At 36.4% G+C, this 21,048-nt stretch overlaps 2 protein-coding genes across 2 annotated transcripts in view; one reads left to right on the top strand and one right to left on the bottom strand.

Annotated features, from left to right (window-relative positions):
• The window catches only part of ARHGAP6 (Rho GTPase activating protein 6), a 289,551-nt gene that overhangs the window by 120,895 nt on the left and 147,608 nt on the right, over positions 1 to 21,048 (bottom strand). The window lies entirely within an intron of this gene.
• AMELX (amelogenin X-linked) overlaps positions 15,530 to 21,048 on the top strand; it is a 29,421-nt gene continuing 23,902 nt past the window's right edge. Inside the window, exons 1-4 of the mRNA XM_049767459.1 lie at positions 15,530 to 15,583; positions 17,444 to 17,491; positions 18,893 to 18,937; positions 19,201 to 19,626. Of these exons, the coding sequence (XP_049623416.1) occupies positions 15,530 to 15,583; positions 17,444 to 17,491; positions 18,893 to 18,937; positions 19,201 to 19,626 (573 nt within the window). The remainder of the gene's footprint in view (positions 15,584 to 17,443; positions 17,492 to 18,892; positions 18,938 to 19,200; positions 19,627 to 21,048) is intronic.

Raw genomic sequence — 21,048 nt, 5'->3', positions numbered from 1 at the left:
GAGACTAAGTGTTTCTAAATTCACAACTACAAAAGAAACAAAGGTGATTCTTCAAAGAGGATTTGGTAAAAAGATCTGTTAATACTTGAAGTCATATTGTGCAATTTTACTAAAAAAATGATGACAAGAGACCCAGGTAGTGGCTTAGAATCTATAAGCACCTACCTTGAAAAATTACAGCCTTGAGTTCCATCTCCAGCATTGACCCATGCAATACTGCTTCTGAACTCCAGGCTCAGCAAAAGACCATATATGTGTGCAGTCTCAAGTCTGTGTGTGTGAGTACCACAACTCAAGTGAGCAACCCTAGTATGCCCGAGTACCAAATTAAAGATTTAGTACCAAATTAAATATAATAAATAAATATATTAAAATTAAAGTTGAGCAAGCACTATAAGTAGAAGTACAAGTCCCAGAATGCATCATATCAGAATGTGTGTGTGTACCCACAAACAAGGGTGTTCTACCCCATATTTGGAACAACAGCAACACAGGGAATGGAGTGTGGGATGAAAGAAAAGGGATGACAAGGTGATATTCATTCATTTTGCTTATTATATTTTATATTATGCTTTTCAGATAATTTGACTGATCTCTTATGTTATCCTAGCTCCTTGTTTTCATGTTGCTGTTCCACAAGCTTGATTTCCATTATTACCTTTGACCCCCAAAGACAAGACTACAAAGACCTGAATGGGAAAAAGATCTTGGTGAAGGGTGAACCACATCACAAATGTTTGTTAATTTTTTGATTGGGGGAGGCAATACCTAGTAGTGTTCAGGGCTTACTCTTGACTCTGTTCATAGATCACTTCTGGAAGGGCTTGGAGGATCATACAGCATGTTGGGGATCAAACCCAGGTGAGTTGCATTCAAGACAAGTACCCTGCCAATTTACTATGTTTTTCAGAAGTTCTTTGCTCACCTAACGATAAAGCTTATGTTACCTACTCTTCTTCCTATGCTCTAACTTTTCCATGCCTAACTGGCAGCCCAGGGACATAAATAGGTAAGGAGGAAGTCTTACAAATAGACAGATTTGAAGTCTTGAAAATATCTTTGAAACCTACCTTTGAAAATACACTTAAGTGGATCATTTATAGCCCTAATATCAAGATAAGCTAAATACCATAATTTATCAGATGTCTGAAACTCTCTAATTACTACACAGTGTGTGAGAAGTAAGGAATAAATTTACATTTCATATTTACAAAAAGCCACTGGGTGGTAGTCACATCCTTGTAAGCACAATCAGAGAATACATTTGCCCCCTCCTAACTAGGTCAAGCTGCAGCCAGTTAAGGTTATGGAGATGAAGGTAGTTTGAAAAAATACTTCCTTAAATTTGAGAGCAGGAAATGTGCCAGTTATTACCTCATTAATTTTAAGATTCCTACACTGAGCGAGGCAGATCCTCTAAGCACTCAAACCAGAGACCCAATTTCCTTCTGCACATTCATTTACAAATGGTCACCCCACCAGATGAGGACCTCCTCTCTGCACGCATTTTGGACCGAAAGAGGTCATGCTTCTCAAGGGCCTTGCTGAAATGTTCATCTTCCTAAAACCCACGTGCTTCCTCTCTTTCCTTCATTCCTTAGACTGAGTTAGATTAGGAGGATATAATTAAACTATGATTGTCCACTTGTTTTCATTAACTACGGGGCAAATCAAATCTGATGCTGCTTGTTCCTGCTCAAGGGGTGTTAATAGTCTGCAAAGCAATTTAAAAGCTGATTTAAGTAAAACGTCCAGAACCACCACTATAGTTTTCAGTGGTAGCCAGGAACATAGCAAATGCAAGTGGTTATACTTTTTGGATGTTTGAGAACATGAGTCCAATCCATTATAATAAAGGTTCAAAACTACTGACATGCACTATTTTAATGTTTAAATAACAAGGTTGTTATTTTAGAAGGCTACATGTGTGGTTCTCATTTAATCTTGGCCCTTTAGTCAGCATCAACACTGGTGGTGCGTGGGGGATCATATGGTGTGTCAGGGATCAAACTCAGATCAGCCATGTATAAGACAAGCACCTAACTGCTGCATAATTTCTCTTAAATAACAATGTCTGTCTTTATCTATAACCTAAAAAGGAAAGTTTTTTTCTCAATGATTTTTGAAAAGTAAACTTCACTCGATATTTTGCATCTTGTTCCGTCGGGCGCCCATTTTTAAGCTGAGACACTTTTATTCTTTCATGAGTATAGAGATATATGAATTAGTTTTATAAACTCAATATCAATTGATAATGAATCACCAACAATTTATTTTTTCTTTCCTTTAATTTATTTTATTGAATCACCATGAGACAGCATTAAAAATTGTTGATGGTTGGATTTCATACAATGTCCCAAAAACTATCTCTTCACCAGTGTTTATTTCCCACCACAAATGTCTCTGATTTCCATCCCGCTCTCCACTCCCACAGCCTGCTTCTATAGCAGACACTATTCTCTCTTTTATAAAAATTTATGTTAAAACAAGATGTTCACAACTCCCACATTTAGTTATATGACTTCCTATGAGGTTACAGCCCACACTTTTCAGGAACTTTGATCTAGAATGCTATTGGTCTTTTTTCTCTTTTCAGTATTCTCTAAAAGGAACCACAGAATTCTAAAACTTAGGTATCCAAACTTTAATGTTTGGATCTTTGAAGACCCTGAAACAGAAACACAATATGCTTGATCCATAAACTCACTACATTTCTTATGCCTATGCCCAACTCAGTTCTTTGGTACTATAGTTTTATACTTTTGAATTTGAAATTATTTGGTCCATAAGACATATGAGTTCATGTCCAGAGACATATTGTTTGGTTGTTGCAACTGGGGATGGGGTTACTAGGTTTGCAGTGATGCCAACCATCTTATAGAGAACCAGACACCATATATCCACCTGCTCAACAAAAAATTATCCAGCCTCAAGTGCCTAGAGTGCTAACATTAAGAAACTCTACTGTAGAGACACCTGAGAGATCTATTTTCCAACCACATACTCTGATTCTATCTGTATGAAATGTCTCAAACAGGCAAATCCCATGAGACTGAAAGTACAATGGTAGTTTGTACAGGGCTTGGGGTGGGGAATTGGGAAGTGACTACTGAGCATGACATTTCATTTTAGGTGACAAAAATATTGTTGAATTTTTTTCCACTGAGTTCATGAACTTAAGGAGATGCCTGGCATATTTGAAAAATAATCAAGAAACATTTCAACATGGAAAATGTTTGGAGAGAGGTTCACACCTAATGTGAACTTCATTATCATGGTCATCAGCTTCAAAAAATGGAATACAATTCTGGAGCAACTCTTCTGCAATTATTCCACAATTTTCACTGTGATAAGATTTTCATATTTCTATATTTTATGCCATAGGCAAAGACTATAGGCTTTTGGGGGCAGAGACATAGACATTTGGAAGGGCTCACAACTGGTGCTCATAAGGCCTGGGGACCCCACTAATAATTCTCATTAAGTCCAGGCCAATGTGTCTACACAGCGGCTGGAGGATATGATATTGCTCAGTGCATCCTGCTATGCCAGGGATGCCCAGCAAACTCTGATGGTGCTGGTGAGCTTTAGGACTAATAATTTGCCTTGTGTTAGAATCAAAGTCTGGTCATTTACATGCTGGACTATATGCATTTTTAGATCAAAATATAATTAACATTTTGTGTAAATAGTTCCCTATTTTCACGTTAGGGATAAATTCACTAATTTATCCTGATGCATATGTTTGTATAGTTGCCAGGTTGTACAATTGTTGTTATTATATTTACATATATACTCCAAATTTACCCACTAAACAATCACACCCTTCCTAAATCCTATTTCTTTCCTTCCTCCAGTCCCTGGCAACTAGAATCTATGAATTTCACGTTCTGTGCATTTTCAAGAAAGAAAAATTTTTGCATCTGGTTCCTGCCACTTTACAAACTATTTTCAAGGTTTCTCCATGCTGAGGAAAATATGATGGTGAAATAATGATGCATTGTATATATATCATCCATATCATATATATCATCATATACATTACAGATAGTTAATAAACATTTACCCCTAATAATTTTAAAAGTCTGGATATATAAAAATGTGACTAAGAACAGACTTGACTCATTATTATGATTCTCCTACAAAAACAATGAGAATGAAGATTGGAGATTTCATGATTTTAAAGTTGCCTTTGCATCATCCTGGAGAAAATTAAAGCCAACTTGCATCTACTCCACAGGATTTCATCATAGTCTTTTATATCAGCTTAATATACTTTCAAGTAAAAATGTGTTAGGGTAAAATGTATGTAAGCATACTAAATGAATGTCTGACCTCTTTCCCTAATTTATTTAAACCCCAAATATTTCATGAGCTTCAGAGCTAGCTAACACTCCAACCAGACATCACTCATAAGGTAATACTTTATAGAGATTTGGAAAGAATTCATGACTGCTACAATGGAATTTAATAGAACTTAAGCACACAATGAAGAGGGTACTATTTGTGAAGGTGCTTATGATTCATTCTCTGGTGGAAAGGGACATTTATTAAACTAAGAACTGGAATGGAGACCTGAGAACATAACTAACTTCCACATGTACTTCTCATTACCTGTCAATTTCACAAAATTCTAAGGCTCATGTGGTCCCCAAATAACAACAACTAAAATGGCATCCTGATCATTTACACTTATGACCAACTGGAAAGCTCCTAAGAGCTAAAGATAAAAGGTAGGCAACAAAGGTATAAAATCAAAGAATTTTCTGTCCAAGGACAACGAAAGAAGAAACCCTGCCACTTACCATGTTTCAAAGTCTCGGGGGATGGGATATTCCTTTGTATCTTTATATTTATTTTTGGGAGGTAGGCAGCTTGGCAACACCTGGAAATGCTCAGCATTTACTCCTGGATCTGTGCTCAAAGGACAATTAGTGTGTACTTGGAAGATCATCTGTTTTACCACAGATCACATAAGAATTGATCGTGTGCAAGGCCCATCCTTGTTCTCTTTATTTTTTTTTTAATATTTATTTAGTTTTGAGGCTACATCCAGCTATGCTCAGAGCTTATTTCTGGCACTGTGCTCAGGAATCATCCCTGGTGGGACTTGGGGGACCATATGGGTGCTGGGAATCAAAGCCTGGTAGACCACATTCAAAGCAAAAGCTCTTCCCACTGTACTATTGTTCTCTTGGTCTCCTGCACTTCTTGGTCTCTTTAATATTTTCTCTTTCCTCCTTGAACAATTTACTTAAATTGTTACTCTTCACATTAGAAAGTATGTTTTAGAAAAATCATCCAACTTCACTCAAGTTCTCCTACTCTCCAGGCCATAAGAGTAAAGACTGTGTTCAGGAATCTGGGTCATTTCTCAAAGGCCAAGTTCTTTTACCCTCCTACGTTGCTTTTGTTTGGAAATAATCAGTCTATGTATGTATGCATGTATGTATGTATGTGTGCTCTGTACCTCAGTAGGAATATGCATCTTACTTTGATGTATTCTCTCAATAAGCAGATATAAATGCTTGTTTTTACATGACCGTGTTACCTCTGTTAGCACAGATGTAACATATTCACTCCCTACAGTAACCAGTTAATTATAACCCAAACAACACACATTCATCTGCATATAATTTCCCGTTTTGAAATATGCACCACCAGATATTTAGCAAATACTTACAGACCTTTCAAATTATAAGCTCTATGAACTCTTTCTGTGAAAGCTTATGTTATTAAGATATTTTCTACTAGTGATCTGAAAGGGATTCTGTATCTTTAAAATATTGTTTTTATGTCTTTGATGTTGTGTCTTGCCTTCCTCCTCTTATCTTGCCCCCATAATAATAAACATTGAATAAACCATGAATCAGTGAAAGAATATGCTTTATCACTTACTCATATGAATAAGAAATATTATAGCTTCAACTTCTAGATCTCTTCTGCAGTTCTGGCATTTTTGGGTATTATTTAAAGATACAAAATCTGGCTACACAGAATTTTCAGAAATGTTTTTTTAAGGTTCTGATTTATTAACATTTTTGGTGAATATCTCCCTAAACAAAGAGAGAGGAGGTGGAAAAGAAGGAAGAAAGGAAGAGGGAAAAAAGAAGGCCTGAGTGATAGCATGGCAGGTAGGGTGCTTGCCTTGCACGTGGCCAACCCAATGTTTCATCCATAGCACCCCACATGGTCTCCTGTGTCCACTCAGAGTGAGTCCTGAGTTCAGGGCCAAGTATAGCCCCTGAGTACTGCCAAATGTGACCCACAAACAAAACAGAGCACAACAACATAGAAAGAAAAAGAAGGAATGAGAGAGATAAAGGGGTGGATAATCATCTAATCATCTTATGAAAAGGCGATTTTAAAATTCTATTCCTGAAAAAATGTTTCACATCACTAATTATCAGGGATATGCAAATAAAAATAACAATGAGGAATTATCTCACATCACAGAGACTGGCACACATTACAAAAACAAAACAAAAAAACAAGAACAACCAGTGCTGGCATGGATACTTGTAAAAAGGAACTCTCATTACTGCTACTGGGAATGTGAACTGGTCCAGGCTTTCTGGAAAACAATATGGATATTCCTCAAAAAAATCTGGAAATTGAGCTTCATTATGATCCAGCAATACCACTCCTAGAATCACAAAAGCATGATACAAAAAAATGCCCTCTGCACTCCTTTGTTTACTGCAGCATTATTTACAATAGCCAGAATCTGGAAACAATCCAGGTGCCCAAAAGCAGAGTAGAGGTTAGAGAAACTCTGGTACATCAACACAATGGAATACTATGCAGCTATTAGGAAACATGAACTCATGAAATTTGCCTATACACAAATGAACATGGAGAGTGCTGAGTGAAATGAGTCAGAGGAAGAGATCAATACTGAATAGTTTACTTATCGGTCAGTTTTAAGAAAAATAAAAGACAGTATGGTAATATCCAGAGACAATAGAAATGAGGGCCAGGAGTACTGGCCCATGATATGAAGCTTACTAGAAAGAGCAGTGAGTGCTGTTAGAGCACTAACTGCACTGACAACTACCATGAAATTGATAGTGAGAGAGAACCATAATGCCTGTCCTATAAACAGGTGGGGAATGGGAGAGAAAATGGGGACATTGGTGGCAGAAAATTTATATTGGTGAAGGGTGGTGTACATTCTATGAATGAACTCCAACTACAAACATTTCTGTAACCATGGTGTTTAAATAAAGAAATTATTTTTAAAATTTCTATTTCTGAGAGAAATTCTTGAGTGAGCAAGATTCTTGCCTTACATGAAGCTGACCTGGGCTCACTCTATGGCATATCAAAATGTTCCCTAAGCCTGACCAGGACTTATCCTTAAGTATGGCACCAGAAATAAGCCCTGAGCACAGGTAGGTAAGGCCCAAAGCAAATAATAATAATAATAATAATAATAATAATAATAATAAATAATCTATTTTAGGGTCAGGGATCTTAGAATCAGAGCACCTGATTACAAATACTTCTTGGGTACTTTTAGAAGTGTTCTACCCCAAAAAATAAATCCTGGAAATTAAAACAAAATAAAGCAAAGCAAAACCCTATTTCACTTAACAATATGCCATGACCTTTTTTAGTTTTTGATTTTTGGGCCACACCCAGCAGTGCTCAGGGGTTACTCCTGACTCTGTGCTCAGAAATTGCTCCTAGGAGGCTTGGGGGGAACATATGGAATGCCAGGGATTGAACCTGGGTCTGTCCCCGTTGGCCACGTGCAAGGCAAATGCCCTACCACTAGGCTATCACTCCAGCCCCTATACCACGAATTATTTATCTTAGCAAATACAGACTAACACCTTCATTTTATTATTCAGGGCTTTTTGTTCAGTCTGAGCCACACCCAGTAGTGTTCAGCATTTACTTCTGGCTCTGTGCTCATGGATCACTCCTGGTGGATCTTAGGGGACCATATAGAAAGTCGGAGATCAAATCAAAGTAGGCTGCATAAAAGACAAGTGCTCTACCTGCTGTACTTTCTACTTCTCTAAGTCCCTATCCTTATTTGAATGTTATATGCACCATCTTTTATTTGACCCGATCCCCTGTTGGTAGAAATTTTGCTTTAAATGCTAACTCATACGCACCCATATCTACTGCATATTATCTCAGAAATAGTCCACAATGACTATTAAAATTCCCCCTGGTAATTTAGTGTGTGTTTACTAGTTCACACACACACACACACTCACTGCAGAAGCATAAAATAAAGGACATCAGGGTGAAAGATGGAAGTGGTATGAAGTATAAACAACATACTCCTAGATCTAGCCAAATAGCTACTAGAATTTCATAGACATATCACTTTACCATAACCCCATAATTACTTTAGCTGTCACTGTGCTCCTTCTCATCCCTTATTTTCTTGTGTCAAATATAAAACAGGGGTGTGAGAATGATAGCTTCCTGAAGGCAACAAGACTGATCTCTTCCAACTCCTGCTCTAAGAATTCTCCGCACCAAAGATAAAAGTGAAGTTTAGAGGCAATGAATAATTTGAGGACTAGTCTGTTTGATTAATTCTTGGATTCCAAAGACAATGAATGTATTTGGGATTATTAAATGCTCAGTAATGGCTTTTGAAATATATTACTCTTTTGGTCTTCAGAGGCACACATGTTCTCCCCATATTAGTTCCGACTGAATCATTTACAAGTTTCCTCTAATTTTCAGGACATTTTGTGGCTTTATGTCATCCCCTTGAGTAACCATGCCCAAGCCCTCTCTCTTTGTGTGAGTCTTATTGTTGGGCTACATCCAGCAGTGCTCAGGATTTAGTTCTATATGTTTGTTCGGGGTCACTCCTGTGATGCTGAAAGGTCATATTTGTTGCTGGGGATTGAAACTAGGACAGCCACATGGAAAGCAAGTGCCCTATCTGCTATACTTACTATCTCTCTGACTTTAACTCCTTTCCTCTTCAAAGAAGAGGACATTATTTTTTCTTTTCTTTTCTTTTTTTTTTTTTTACCATACTCTGTGATGCTTAGGGATTGTTCCAGGCTCTTCACTCAGGAATTATTGTGAGGGGGACCATATATGATGTTAGGGATCAAAAACAACCAAGATCTCTAATTCCAGAGGGCTGACTGAGACAACTGCAACCGAGCAGATCTTCTGGAAACATAATGAAAGACTCTATCCTATGATTCATCCTAGGATCAGGATGAAGGATCAAAAACCAAGACCACCAACTACAGAAGATTGATTAAAACAACAGTGATGGAACAGAACTTCTAGAACCGTAAAGAAAGACTCCATCATAGGCACCATCCTTTGATCTTTGCAAATACCGAGATCTTTAGCTACATAGGCATTATTTTATCATTCACGATGGAGCGGAAAGTTTCCAGACATCACAAAAGGACCTAGGGGAGAGTAAAAGAACATGTATGGAGACTGTAGTTATTCCCATGACAGTATACTTCAAGGGTGGAGAAACCCTGTTAATTTCTTAGGCCAATGGTATTTTCTTTCTAATCTCCCCAATATTTACTGTGCCTATGAAAAAAAGAGAGCGAGAAGCACAAATTAAATATTTTGGTTTGTTATTGTTGTTGTTTGTTTTTTTCCCGTCTTTGTGTGTGTATGTGTGTGTGTGTGTGTGCTTTGTTTTGTTTTTATTTCAGGACCATGGCTTTTATGTGGTTGTTGTTTTTATTGCTGTGGTGCTTTTAGAGTTTTTGTTTGATTTATTTATTTTATTTTGTATTGTTGCTGTGTTTTTCTTCCTTTTTTCCTTTCTTCTTTAAATTGATATTTATAGCCTCTAGAAGGATTCCTCCTTTTTTTGCTTGTTTGATTGTTGCCCCATTTTATTTATTTGTTTTCTTCTTTCCTTCAAACAGAGCCACATAAATTGAACCATCTTGTTCTGCTCCACAAATTGAGAGGAAAATAATGGAGGGTACCAAGACCAAACAGTCGTATGAACATTAAGTAGAAATAAAAAAATGATCAGAGTTAAACAACAAATCCAAAGCCAACGACAACAGAATCGATACCCAATCTACAACAAGCTAGACACAGAGGAAACCACATATACTAGCAGCCTGGGGGTGGGTGGGTAAAGGAGGGAGTTATGGGATGCATGCTGGAACAGGGGTGGAGAGAGAACATTGGTGGGAATGCCCCTGATTCAATGTCACTATGTACCTAAAAATTACTCTGAAAGATTTGTAATCCACTTTGGTCAAAATAAATATTAAGAAAAGGAACATTATTAGAGCATTTTAACATGAACACCATAAAAGTGAATTTTTTGAGTTTTTTCCCTAGGTGAGCCTCCCAAATTATCCCTACTTTTAGAACATTCCTTTGCTTGTAATCCACACATACAGTGAACAAGCTTGGGCATATGATTTTCAAGTAGACTCTAAATTAGAAGTAGCCAATTAGAAAGGAGGAAGTTGCTAGCCTAAGCAACCTGGCAGCAGCAAAATATAGTGGGTTGTAAGTCAAGAAAAAGAATTACTATCAAAAAAGAATGGGCAAAAAAACTTAACATAAAGTATGAAGCACGGCCCAACATATGTATTTATAATAATAGCACATATAATATATATGTTGTTGAGTGCCTGCTCTTGGTCAGAGGCCAGGCCACACAGGAAGTGATGACATTAAAGTCCTACTTCCTTTCTTTAACATCATAGCACTTGACTGCCAACGACTCCCACCATCCTAGGCTAAAATTTTTTAAACCAGGTTGCCTTAATTATAATAATAATTAAGATAAAAGGAAATCAGTTACTTGGGCTGAAGTGAGGAAGTGGGTCAGAGTTTGCTGCCTGGGATTATCCCACGTTTTCTTCCTCTCACCACTAGTAGGCAGGAACCATCTGGATCTAAACTTATGCTTTAAGGAGAAGATTTTGTATTCTTGAGATCCTTACACATGAATTTTAAGTTTTATAGTTCTTCTAGATCCTATAGGCCTCAGTGTAAACTCAGAATAACTGATTTTGGCCCAGAAAGCATCCTCAAAGTGATTTCTGGTTTCATACCTGGCCTTGGATATTCCTCCTTTCCATTAAACAAGACATGGAACCTAAAATTCATTTATTTTTTATACTTTATTTATTGATTGATTGACTTTTGGGCCACATCCAGAGGCGCTTAAAGTTCTCTCCTGGCTCTGTACTCAGAAACAGCCACTGGCATGCTGGGGGACCATATGGTATGCTGGGTATCAAATCGGGTTCCTCCATGTGTAGGCTGCATGCAAGGTAAACGCCCTATCGCTGAGTTAGATCTCCGGCCCTGGAACCTAAAATTTATAAGGGTACTTATGCACCCATCATTTTGAAGGGGGGTTTGAGAGATAGTACAACAGACAAGGCACTTGGCTAGCCAACCCAGATTTTATTCCAGACATTTCATATGGTCCCCTGAACTCTACCAGAAGTGATTAATGAGCCCAGAGCCAGAAGTAAGCCCTGAGTATCAGGAGTAGCCCAGAACTCCTAAAAATCATCTTGAAGAAAGATAACAAAATGGTCACAGGTTCATGTATGTTTCTCTCTATTTTTGGAATAAATGTGTAAGTGTGTGAAACATTATAGGGCTTTTGGACTATAGTGCCACAGTTATTCCAGAGATACTACTACAAAGGAAATTACTTTAGGCTTATGATGGATTCATTTTAAAACATTATTTTTTTAAAAGAGAGATATATGGTCTCAAGTGAAAAGTAAACAAGAATACAGATACTTTGGAATATTGCTGCTTCTACATAACAAGACAGGCAGGTGATCTAGTGAATCGCTTTCTATGTAAATTAATTTATTTTTAAATGAAATAATTGCTTGTAAGAGTCTTTTTCCAATGGAAAGTTGATTTTTTTCTTATCAGCAAATTTTATGCTCCACTAATATGCAGTAAAGAAATACAAAGTAAGAATCATTTCATTTAAATTGCATCATCAAAATCTAGACAACTCTTTATAGTGAATTAGCTGCAATTTTATTCAGTAATTCATAGTAATTATGGCAAAAATATGGACACATTCTGTTTATTATCACTGTGGCCAAATGAGCCTTTGTTTTTTGAAAAGTGACACAAAATGAGTATGTTTTATAAAGCTCAAACACCATTAATAATTCATTAATGACTTCATTAGAGGTTTTCCAAAAATTTACAGAAAAATATAGATTTTACTCATATTTATATATAATATTTAACATATATTAAAAGGACTGATAAATAACATACTATGATCTACATTTTGTCACATAGCACATTACTGCTGATTCCTACCAGCTCCGAGTAATCTGATGCTAATTCTCTTAAAATCCATATTAAAGCTTTCTTCAACACAAATGCACCTTGTTTCTGCTTTACAATTAATCAACGATTTTTTATAAATGAATTCATATTCTAGCCGCAGCTGTCATTTAGATTCACATTCTATGTTTTAATTCACTAATATCTTTTGCTATTGAATGTTTTTTCATCTTTGTAATCTTTCTCTCGAATCCAAAAGTCTGCTTTTATTAAGATGATTACCCATTCTCTCCTAATTTATCCCCACAGATCATCTTAAAACCTTCTTAGAATTTTTAATAATTTTTATGTGTCAAGTGATATGGCTGCAGAAGGTTTAGAGTAAATTTCCATTTTTTTCTAGAAATGTCTCTCACTTATTTCTCATACTATTTCTCTTTTGTAAGTTCTGTTATCCCATTTTACTGATGAGGAAACTGAATGTCAGATAGACTATATATCTTGTCAATGTTCTCTCAATCCTTGGTGAAGCTAGAATCAGGATCCATGTAAATCTAATACTACCTCTTAATATTATATTGTTTTCATGGATATCTTCTTGAACTTAATTCTGATCATAGAATTTGTAAAAGCATGTGGATGTGCATTTGCATAAATTTCAAAATATTACTAAAATAGTTATAAAGATCCCGTTACACTACAATAGCATTTGGCTATGTATTGAGTACTGACAAATCTAAAATTGATTAAAATATCATCGATTATATCACAATCTACATCACTAGTTACAAATGAGCCTTCAAATTGACCAGATTGGGGAAAACAATAAAATTGAAATTTGTCCAAAATCTAATATGGAAGACACACTAAACATTTAGATCATAGATTCTCTTTCAGTGAGAAGGGCTATTTAGGCAAAGGAGGGGTTCTGAGAACATGGCCAAAATAAATTAAATTACAGTAAGTGGCTCTAAAAAGAAATATAAATTTAGTTTTTCTCAATAGAAAAAGTGTTCTTAAACCAGAGGGATCAGGGCCAAGAAGAGCAATCATGTGAGGAAGCCTGAGTTGCTATGAGGGATAGGAGATCCACTGCAAAATGCACTATTATATACACTTGTTTGCAAGGATTAAAATGTAACTTTAAGAGTGTACACCAGTATTCCAAATGTTCCTTGACTTATCCTTAATGTTTTGAGTGATATTTCTCAATTGTGATGATCTTGAGTTCATAATTGATCTTGCGGCAAATGAATTGCAGAATGGTGTCAAGGAGCCTTACCGGCCTTAGTTCCCTCTTTTGGTGGATACTTGGATGGTGATAAAGGAAAGCCACAAAAAACAGAGAAAATATTTTCAGTGAAAGAAGAAAATAAAACAGCAGTGACCTTGAAGTTAGAAATACTTAACTAGGTATTGGAGAGAACTTAGAGATGTCATTAGGACTTTGGATTTATTGATCTTGATCAGAAAGGGCCAGAAACCCCTAAGACCTTCTTGGTTACACTAGACTAGAGAAAAAAAACTCAACCATTTGATTTCCTTTTTTCTTGGTAAACAAGAATGTTATGTTGCTGGAACCAGAAAACAGACGATGATATTGCCACTGCTTAAAGTAAATTTGAATCAGCATATGCAGTCAACTAACTTGCTGACTTAAAAACAGTTGAGGAAACATTTTGCCCATTAAACATATATTATTGCCCATAATGAAAGACTCTGTACAGTAATCACAACAATTCAGCCTTATGTTTGATCACAGCTTCTAAAAATTCATGATACAGAGATTTTTAGGTATACTCAACACTTCTTACCGAAATCTGATTGGTTGGTCTAGAGTGTAAGAATGATATAAATTGAGCCCGCATTTTGGAAAAAGTATAACAGATTCAAGCATCCTTGAGTTTCAAACAAGACTTGCTCTGAATACATACATTCTAAGGTATGTGAACTTTTATTCATAATTTGCTATCATTTTTAATTGTGCTTATTTCTTTTACAGGAATTTTATGTTCAAAAGATACAATGTATTCTGCATTTTTAATATTTGTTAGTTCTTTAGTGAACCATAATTAAATTAGGTTCTGATTACTTAAATGAATTATTTTACTTTTTAATGCAACAATGTGTTTGTCTAGTTTGTTTAAATTCTAACTAGAGAATCCCAAGGCACTTTTCCGGGCCAAATTTCACAGCAAAATATGTATTTTAATTACTTATCAATTAAGATAAAAAGAATTCTGTCATAGACTGAGGCCCACATTTTGAAAAGCATTTTATTTAATTACATCAATTAGAACCATCAACTAAAAGCTTTTTCTCATTAGTTCTACCTTTATAAAACCTGATTTAAGATGTAGAATGCATCAGTGTACTTTTCATAGTCTGTATTATTACACCAGATATTAACTTCTTATGCAAAACATATGGTCTTTCTTATAACAGTTTTTATAGTGAAGAATTTAGACCAAAAAGCAACAGACATATATTAATATAGCCTATCTTGGCTTCATATCCCAGGGGTCTTATTTATTGACTAATTGAAATACAGTGTCAACAAAAGGAAGATATCATTGATTAAATGTCAGATTTTTGAAGGAGAAGGCAGTCACAATGTATGCACTAAGAACAGAATATTAATGTCCACCCCTCCATTCTATTCAAGACACCCAGAGTTTAGAGATACTACTGAGGCTCTTAATGTTTTACTAGTCTGATTGTCTGGAACCAAAGACTATTCCTTCCTCATATTATTTTGACAATTCATATAATATTATTTTTTTGATGATTAGGTTCTAAATGTAATAGCACTAATGCCCTGGAAGTCTGTATGAAAACAATTGTGTGCCCCTTGGTTCTAATAGTATCACATATTGTAAACTATAATGAACTTCTCAGCTCTTAGAGCAAACTACTGTTTTAGTCATTTTTCTGAGTTACATTTAACCTTCTGTGTCTCTATAGATTACGCAAGTATAGAAAATAGGCAACAATGGACTATTCATTAATGCTCCAACAATTTGTTCAACTTTTCAACCTATATGAAAAGTTTAGATTATTTTTACTGTTATGACTCTAGAAGCAAGATAATGGGTTGAAAATTGGAAATCTCTTGTGAATAAAGTAACCTCACAAAGTATGGTCTCATCCATTTTACTAGCAATACCCTAATAGTGATTTGGTAGGCTTTATGGAACATTAAATATGTCTATATTTGAAAAGAAATAAGAGAAGATTATGATAACCTATATTTCAGATCCATTAAGAAATGGGGACCTGGATTTTGTTTGCCTGCATCCTGGGAGTAGCTTTCTCTATGCCTGTGAGTAAATTCCTGTTATCTGTGTGTCAATTTTTAGTTTCCCAAGCTTGGGAATAAAATTAGGCCCCATAATTGGTAAATTTTAGGATTCAAAAACAGCACAAGATCAGATGTCCTAAGACAGTTCTGAGTTTCAGAATTTCTTGAGGGTATGTGTGGATTTCGTTGTTTTAACAGCTTCTCAGTTGCCTACACCAGAGTCAGATTTGGGACATTTTGGGGTGGAGATGAGGCCACTGTATTCACCAAGCATGCTAAGAGTTTGTCTTGAAATAACTTGTAAGTATTATTGCCTATGTTTAGATGGAGGCAACTTTCATATGAGACCCCTTGAAAGGCCTTTAGAAAACAAGTTTAATCAGCTGTAGGCAAACTCTACAAAAAATACAAGTTTCCTCTCAAACCCCATTTCTCACACTATTCTAAGCCTCTTCCAGCATGGAAAGCTCCACTGTTATGATTCTTCTATAACATATTTGCGTTAGGGATTTCCATGGCTGTCATCAGAGAGAACTCATTCCTCCAGGAATTCTGCTAAGTACATGACTTCTATATAACTGAACCTGTACAGACATATATGGAGTTATTTTAGATAGAATTTGACCAAGAAATTGGAATTCTGAGCTAGTTGTTCTTATCAGCATAAGGTGTGAGAACATAGGCCACAGGTTGTCAAGATGGCATCTAACAGCCAAGAGACATAAAGGATCCTTGAAACAACCCAAAGCCAGTCATGCTTGAACATTTGCCTCTTCCTTTCCTCTCAGTCACAGGTACCAAATCCTGTGTCTTGCCTTCATCAGATCTTACATTGTGGAACTTTTTAGGATCCTGCATTAGAAAATGTGGCCCTATCCCCATTCCCCCACTCCTCCACTCTCAATTGAACATCCCTATTGTCTGAGGACTTCTATCAAGGAAGTACAGAAAAGGCAGTTACCTGATGAAAATATAATTCACAATAGGAGAGTGAACAAACCCTTTTAGGAAGCAGGACCATTTGCAAAGAATAGGTCCTTAATTAGCTGGATGTCTGAGGCAGGTGCTCTGCGTGAGTCTCTCTCCCCACTCTAGATTTCTACAATTCAAGCATTAGTCACTTGACCTCCACTTTGGAAAGGACACTCAGTCCTGGTTTAGATAATTATGTAGGTTGTTTTTCACTTTGAACTTTAAATTTTTTTCTGACATAAGGACTTTGACAGCATCATAAAAAGAACTGGCTTAAACTTTTATAAACCAACTCTTTCCACTGCTTTACAATGTCTTCACTTTACTGCCGCCCATTAAGTGCTCATATTCAATAATAATTCATGCTCCGTTGTTTCTTTTGTTCACGTTGTTGATGTATTATTTACTTTGCATGCCAATCACCAAGACTCTCTTTGATATTCTTAGGCATCATTCTCCCACCTAAGCTATGAGATGTGGGAGACAATGCTCTTCTTTTTTGGTGTTTTGTAATTGTTCGAGAGAAACACACCTCCCTTCCCCAACATGAATTTCATCTAGAAGTTAAGTGGCAGGTAGGGTAGGGTAGGATTAACATGGGTGTGGAGATCGATAACGAAGCACTTGGAGAGTCAATGGGTGATGGCTTCTAATTCCAGTATGCCCAAAAAAGGTCTCCCCCACCAATGTCATTTAGATAGTCTAGATATCTATGTTTAAAAAATAGGGCACCTCTACTACATTCTGTACCTGTTCAAACAGAAAGTAGATATCAGATATTCTGCTCTATGCAGGTGTTTACAAAATAGCATCAGTTTCCTTTAAAGTGAACAATTGTGTACTGACTTAATTTCTTCCTCTTTCCCTTCTCCCTCTTCTCTTTTGCCTGTTCCTCTTTCCCTATAAAAGCTACCATCTCATCCTGGGCACCCTGGTTATATCAACTTCAGCTATGAGGTAATTTTTCTCTTTATTAATTTTATTAATCTTTATTAATTTTAACTCAGTGTTTGAGTTAACAATGCCCTGGGTTCTGTAAAGAGCAATATGTTGATTCTTCATTCTAGATGTTTCTAAGTCCTAGTTTTTCAGTTTCCCACTACCAGTTTTCTGGTTTAAGCCCTTTTCGATGGGTCACCTTAAGTCTACATTGCCCAGAACACTTCTTGGCTTATCAGACTCAGTTTCTTCTCCTTATATGGCTATTAAATGTTTCATCATGAATTATGACTGGGGGTGGAATAGTAGGACAGAAAATAAACTCTGGCCCAACACCTTTGGTCAATCCCAGCCCAATAGATGTGGAAATCAGGCAAGATAGGATGTAAGATTCCTTCTGGTTAATAAGCTACTGATTCTAGAATGTTCACTAAGAGTTCCTCATATAGGAATATTATAAGATTAGTGAAGAAGAGGAACAAATAACATGGTAGGGAGTGTGATTTCCAGGAATAAGGGTTGAGGATTTCTTCAATTCTAGAGTAACCATAAAACTTTAGGCAAATGTGTTCTTAAAAAGGAATTGTCTTTTCCTCAGTGGGAGAAGGAAAGCAGTTATACAGATTTCAGATTTTTGTTGAGGGGGTAAAATAATTACAATATATATTTATATATTACATATATATTTATATTTCAGATTTTTGTTGAGGGGTAAATAATTACTATATATATATATATAAATCCCTTGGAGAAGTCTAACTCAATAGCTCTAATAAGAAATGAAAAGGTCTCTGTACACAAGGGTAACCAAGTATCTGCTGTGTAGAAAGGAATGAAAGTCTTATTTCTCTTATAGATTCATAAGGCAATCTGTGGATCTATTTACCCATACAATTCATAAGAATTTCAGGCAAGATATTCTGTTAAATGAGAAAAGGCTGAACTATTTATTTGACCAGCAACCCTGTGTTCCTAGGATAAGGAACTATCTGTGCTTCCTTTAGTTTTTATTATGATGTAAAGTAAAAAAAATGATATACACAATATCAAAGTAATATTTGTTATTCTGCTGTACTCTTGCAAAAAAAAAGCTAGAGCTCTGGAATAAAATAAAATCACAATTGCAGTTACATCAATCAAGCTTATAAACCTCTTTAACTTTCTAAAACCTCGCTTGGAAGAGTGAGGGTGATGAGTTTTGCCTCAGACTACGTGAAAAAAAATGTTTGTGATGAATGAACCATAGAGCCTACCATAGCCTACCATATAGAAACACCCTACCAAATGCATCTCTTACTCTTTTTTGAGTCCAACTCCTATTTTCAGAAGATCACGTGATTGACAGTCCTTCATTGCTGAGACACTAGTTCCAAGAAGTCAGGGAAAAATAAATGTATTCTAATGTCTTTCTCTTTGAAGGTTCTTACTCCTCTGAAGTGGTACCAGAACATGATAAGACCACCGGTATGTAGCCCTGCTGTTCTTGGTTTCTTCAAAAGAGTTAGCATGCTTTTCAATTCCCTTGTAAGTGAAATAACATGTCTCTGCCACATACAGACACTAACAAGAAAATGTAGTTTGTAAAATTCTGCATACAGTTAGAAATTCTTGCCCAGGTGAAAACGAATAAGTATTCATATGGTCACAATCACCAAGAAAACATTGCTACTTCTCTAGCTGGAAATCAGTTGAGTAGATGGTAAACTTGACTCTTTGTTTCTCACCAGTACCCTTCCTATGGTTACGAACCCATGGGTGGATGGCTTCACCACCAAATCATTCCCGTGCTGTCCCAGCAGAACCCCCCGAATCACGCCCTGCAGCCTCATCACCACATCCCCTTGGTGCCAGTTCAGCAGCCCGTGGTCCCCCAGCAGCCAATGATGCCTATTCCCGGCCAACACTCCATGACTCCAACCCAACACCACCAGCCAAATGTCCCTTCACCCGCCCAGCAGCCCTTCCAGCCCCAGCCTGTTCAGCCTCAACCTCACCAACCCATACAGCACCCCCAGCCTCCCATGCACCCCATGCAGCCCCTGCCTCAACAGCCACCTCTGAATCCGATATTCCCCATGCAGCCCATGGGGGTTATTCCTGATATACCCATGGAAGCCTGGCCAGCGACAGACAAGACCAAGCGGGAAGAAGTGGTAAGTAACCCTTGAAGCACTACAACTATTGTACATTATCTGTTGTCTACTTATAGTCTGAACAGCAAGAAAGACACTGAAAATCAGGGGATCAATAAAACAGTTGTTCAATTAAAATTGTTTTAGCAAAAGTGCAGCTTTATGTATTGTTGGGAATAGTATTATTGGGAATATTTGGAAATGGATTTAATTGGTCATTTTCTGATTTTTTTTAGGATTAAAAGACAAACCATGAGAAGACAATTGAAGTAGAAATTTCAGGTGCTTTCAGAATGACACAAAAAATCAATGGATTGCTTCGACTTCCATTTACTTAGTAAATTCTGTATCTAAAAATAAGTACCTTTAGCAAACAATAAAATGTTGGAAAAATCATTCCTGTCTTTGTGGTGAATTAAACTTAAACTTTCACTTCTATTGAGAAATTATGTGGTAAATGGTTATTTTTTAAAAATGGGGGCCAGGTAATTGACAAGGTTATTGATGATAGGCTTTAAGGCATTGACTGTTCTAACTCCAAATACCCACTATTGTCTGGGAATGGCAATACTCCCCCAAAGCATTGCATAGACTTAATGAAATTCTCCTAAGGATACCCATTACATTCTTCAAAGAAGTGGATCAAACACTTACAAAATTTATTGGAACAGTAAATGTCCACAAATAGTTAAAGCAACCCTTAAGAAAAAGAAGATAGGAGGAATCACTATCCCCAACTTTAAATTGTATTCCAAAACAATAGTCATTAAAGCAGCATGGTATTGGAATAAAAATGGACCCTCAGATCAAAGGAATAGGCTTGAGTATTCAGAGAATGTTCTCCAGACAGACAATTAATTATTTTTGATAAAAAGGCAACAAAAGAAAAATGGAGGAGGAAAGCCTCTTCAACAAGTGGTGTTGGGAAAACTGGACAGCCACAAACAAAAAAATGAACTCAGACTTCTATGTAATAACATGCACAAAGGTCAAATCCAAATGAATTAAAGACCTTGATATTAGACCCAGATCCATACATATATAGAAGAAAATGTAGGTAAAACACTCCATAACACTGAGACTAAAGGCATCTTCAAAGAGGAAACACCGCTGTCAAAACAAGTGGAAGCAGAGATAAACAAATGGGACTACATTAAACTGAGAAGCTTCTGCATCTCAAAGGAAATAGTGACTAGGCACAACAGCCACCGACAGAATGGGAGAAACTATTCACCCAAGACTCATCAGATAAAGGGTTAATATCTAAGATATACAATGTATTGACAGAACTTAACAAGAAAAAGAATCTAACCCCATAAAAATTGGGGAGAAAAATTAGACACATTCCCAAAGAAGAAATACAATTGGCCAAAACGTACATGAAAAAATGCAATACATTACCAATTATCAGGGAGATGCAAATCAAAATAACAATGAGGTACC

The sequence above is a fragment of the Suncus etruscus genome, chromosome X (genome assembly GCF_024139225.1).
Source record: "Suncus etruscus isolate mSunEtr1 chromosome X, mSunEtr1.pri.cur, whole genome shotgun sequence".
NCBI classification, from domain to species: Eukaryota; Metazoa; Chordata; class Mammalia; order Eulipotyphla; family Soricidae; genus Suncus; species Suncus etruscus.
This window is presented reverse-complemented; position numbering and strand designations above follow the sequence as displayed.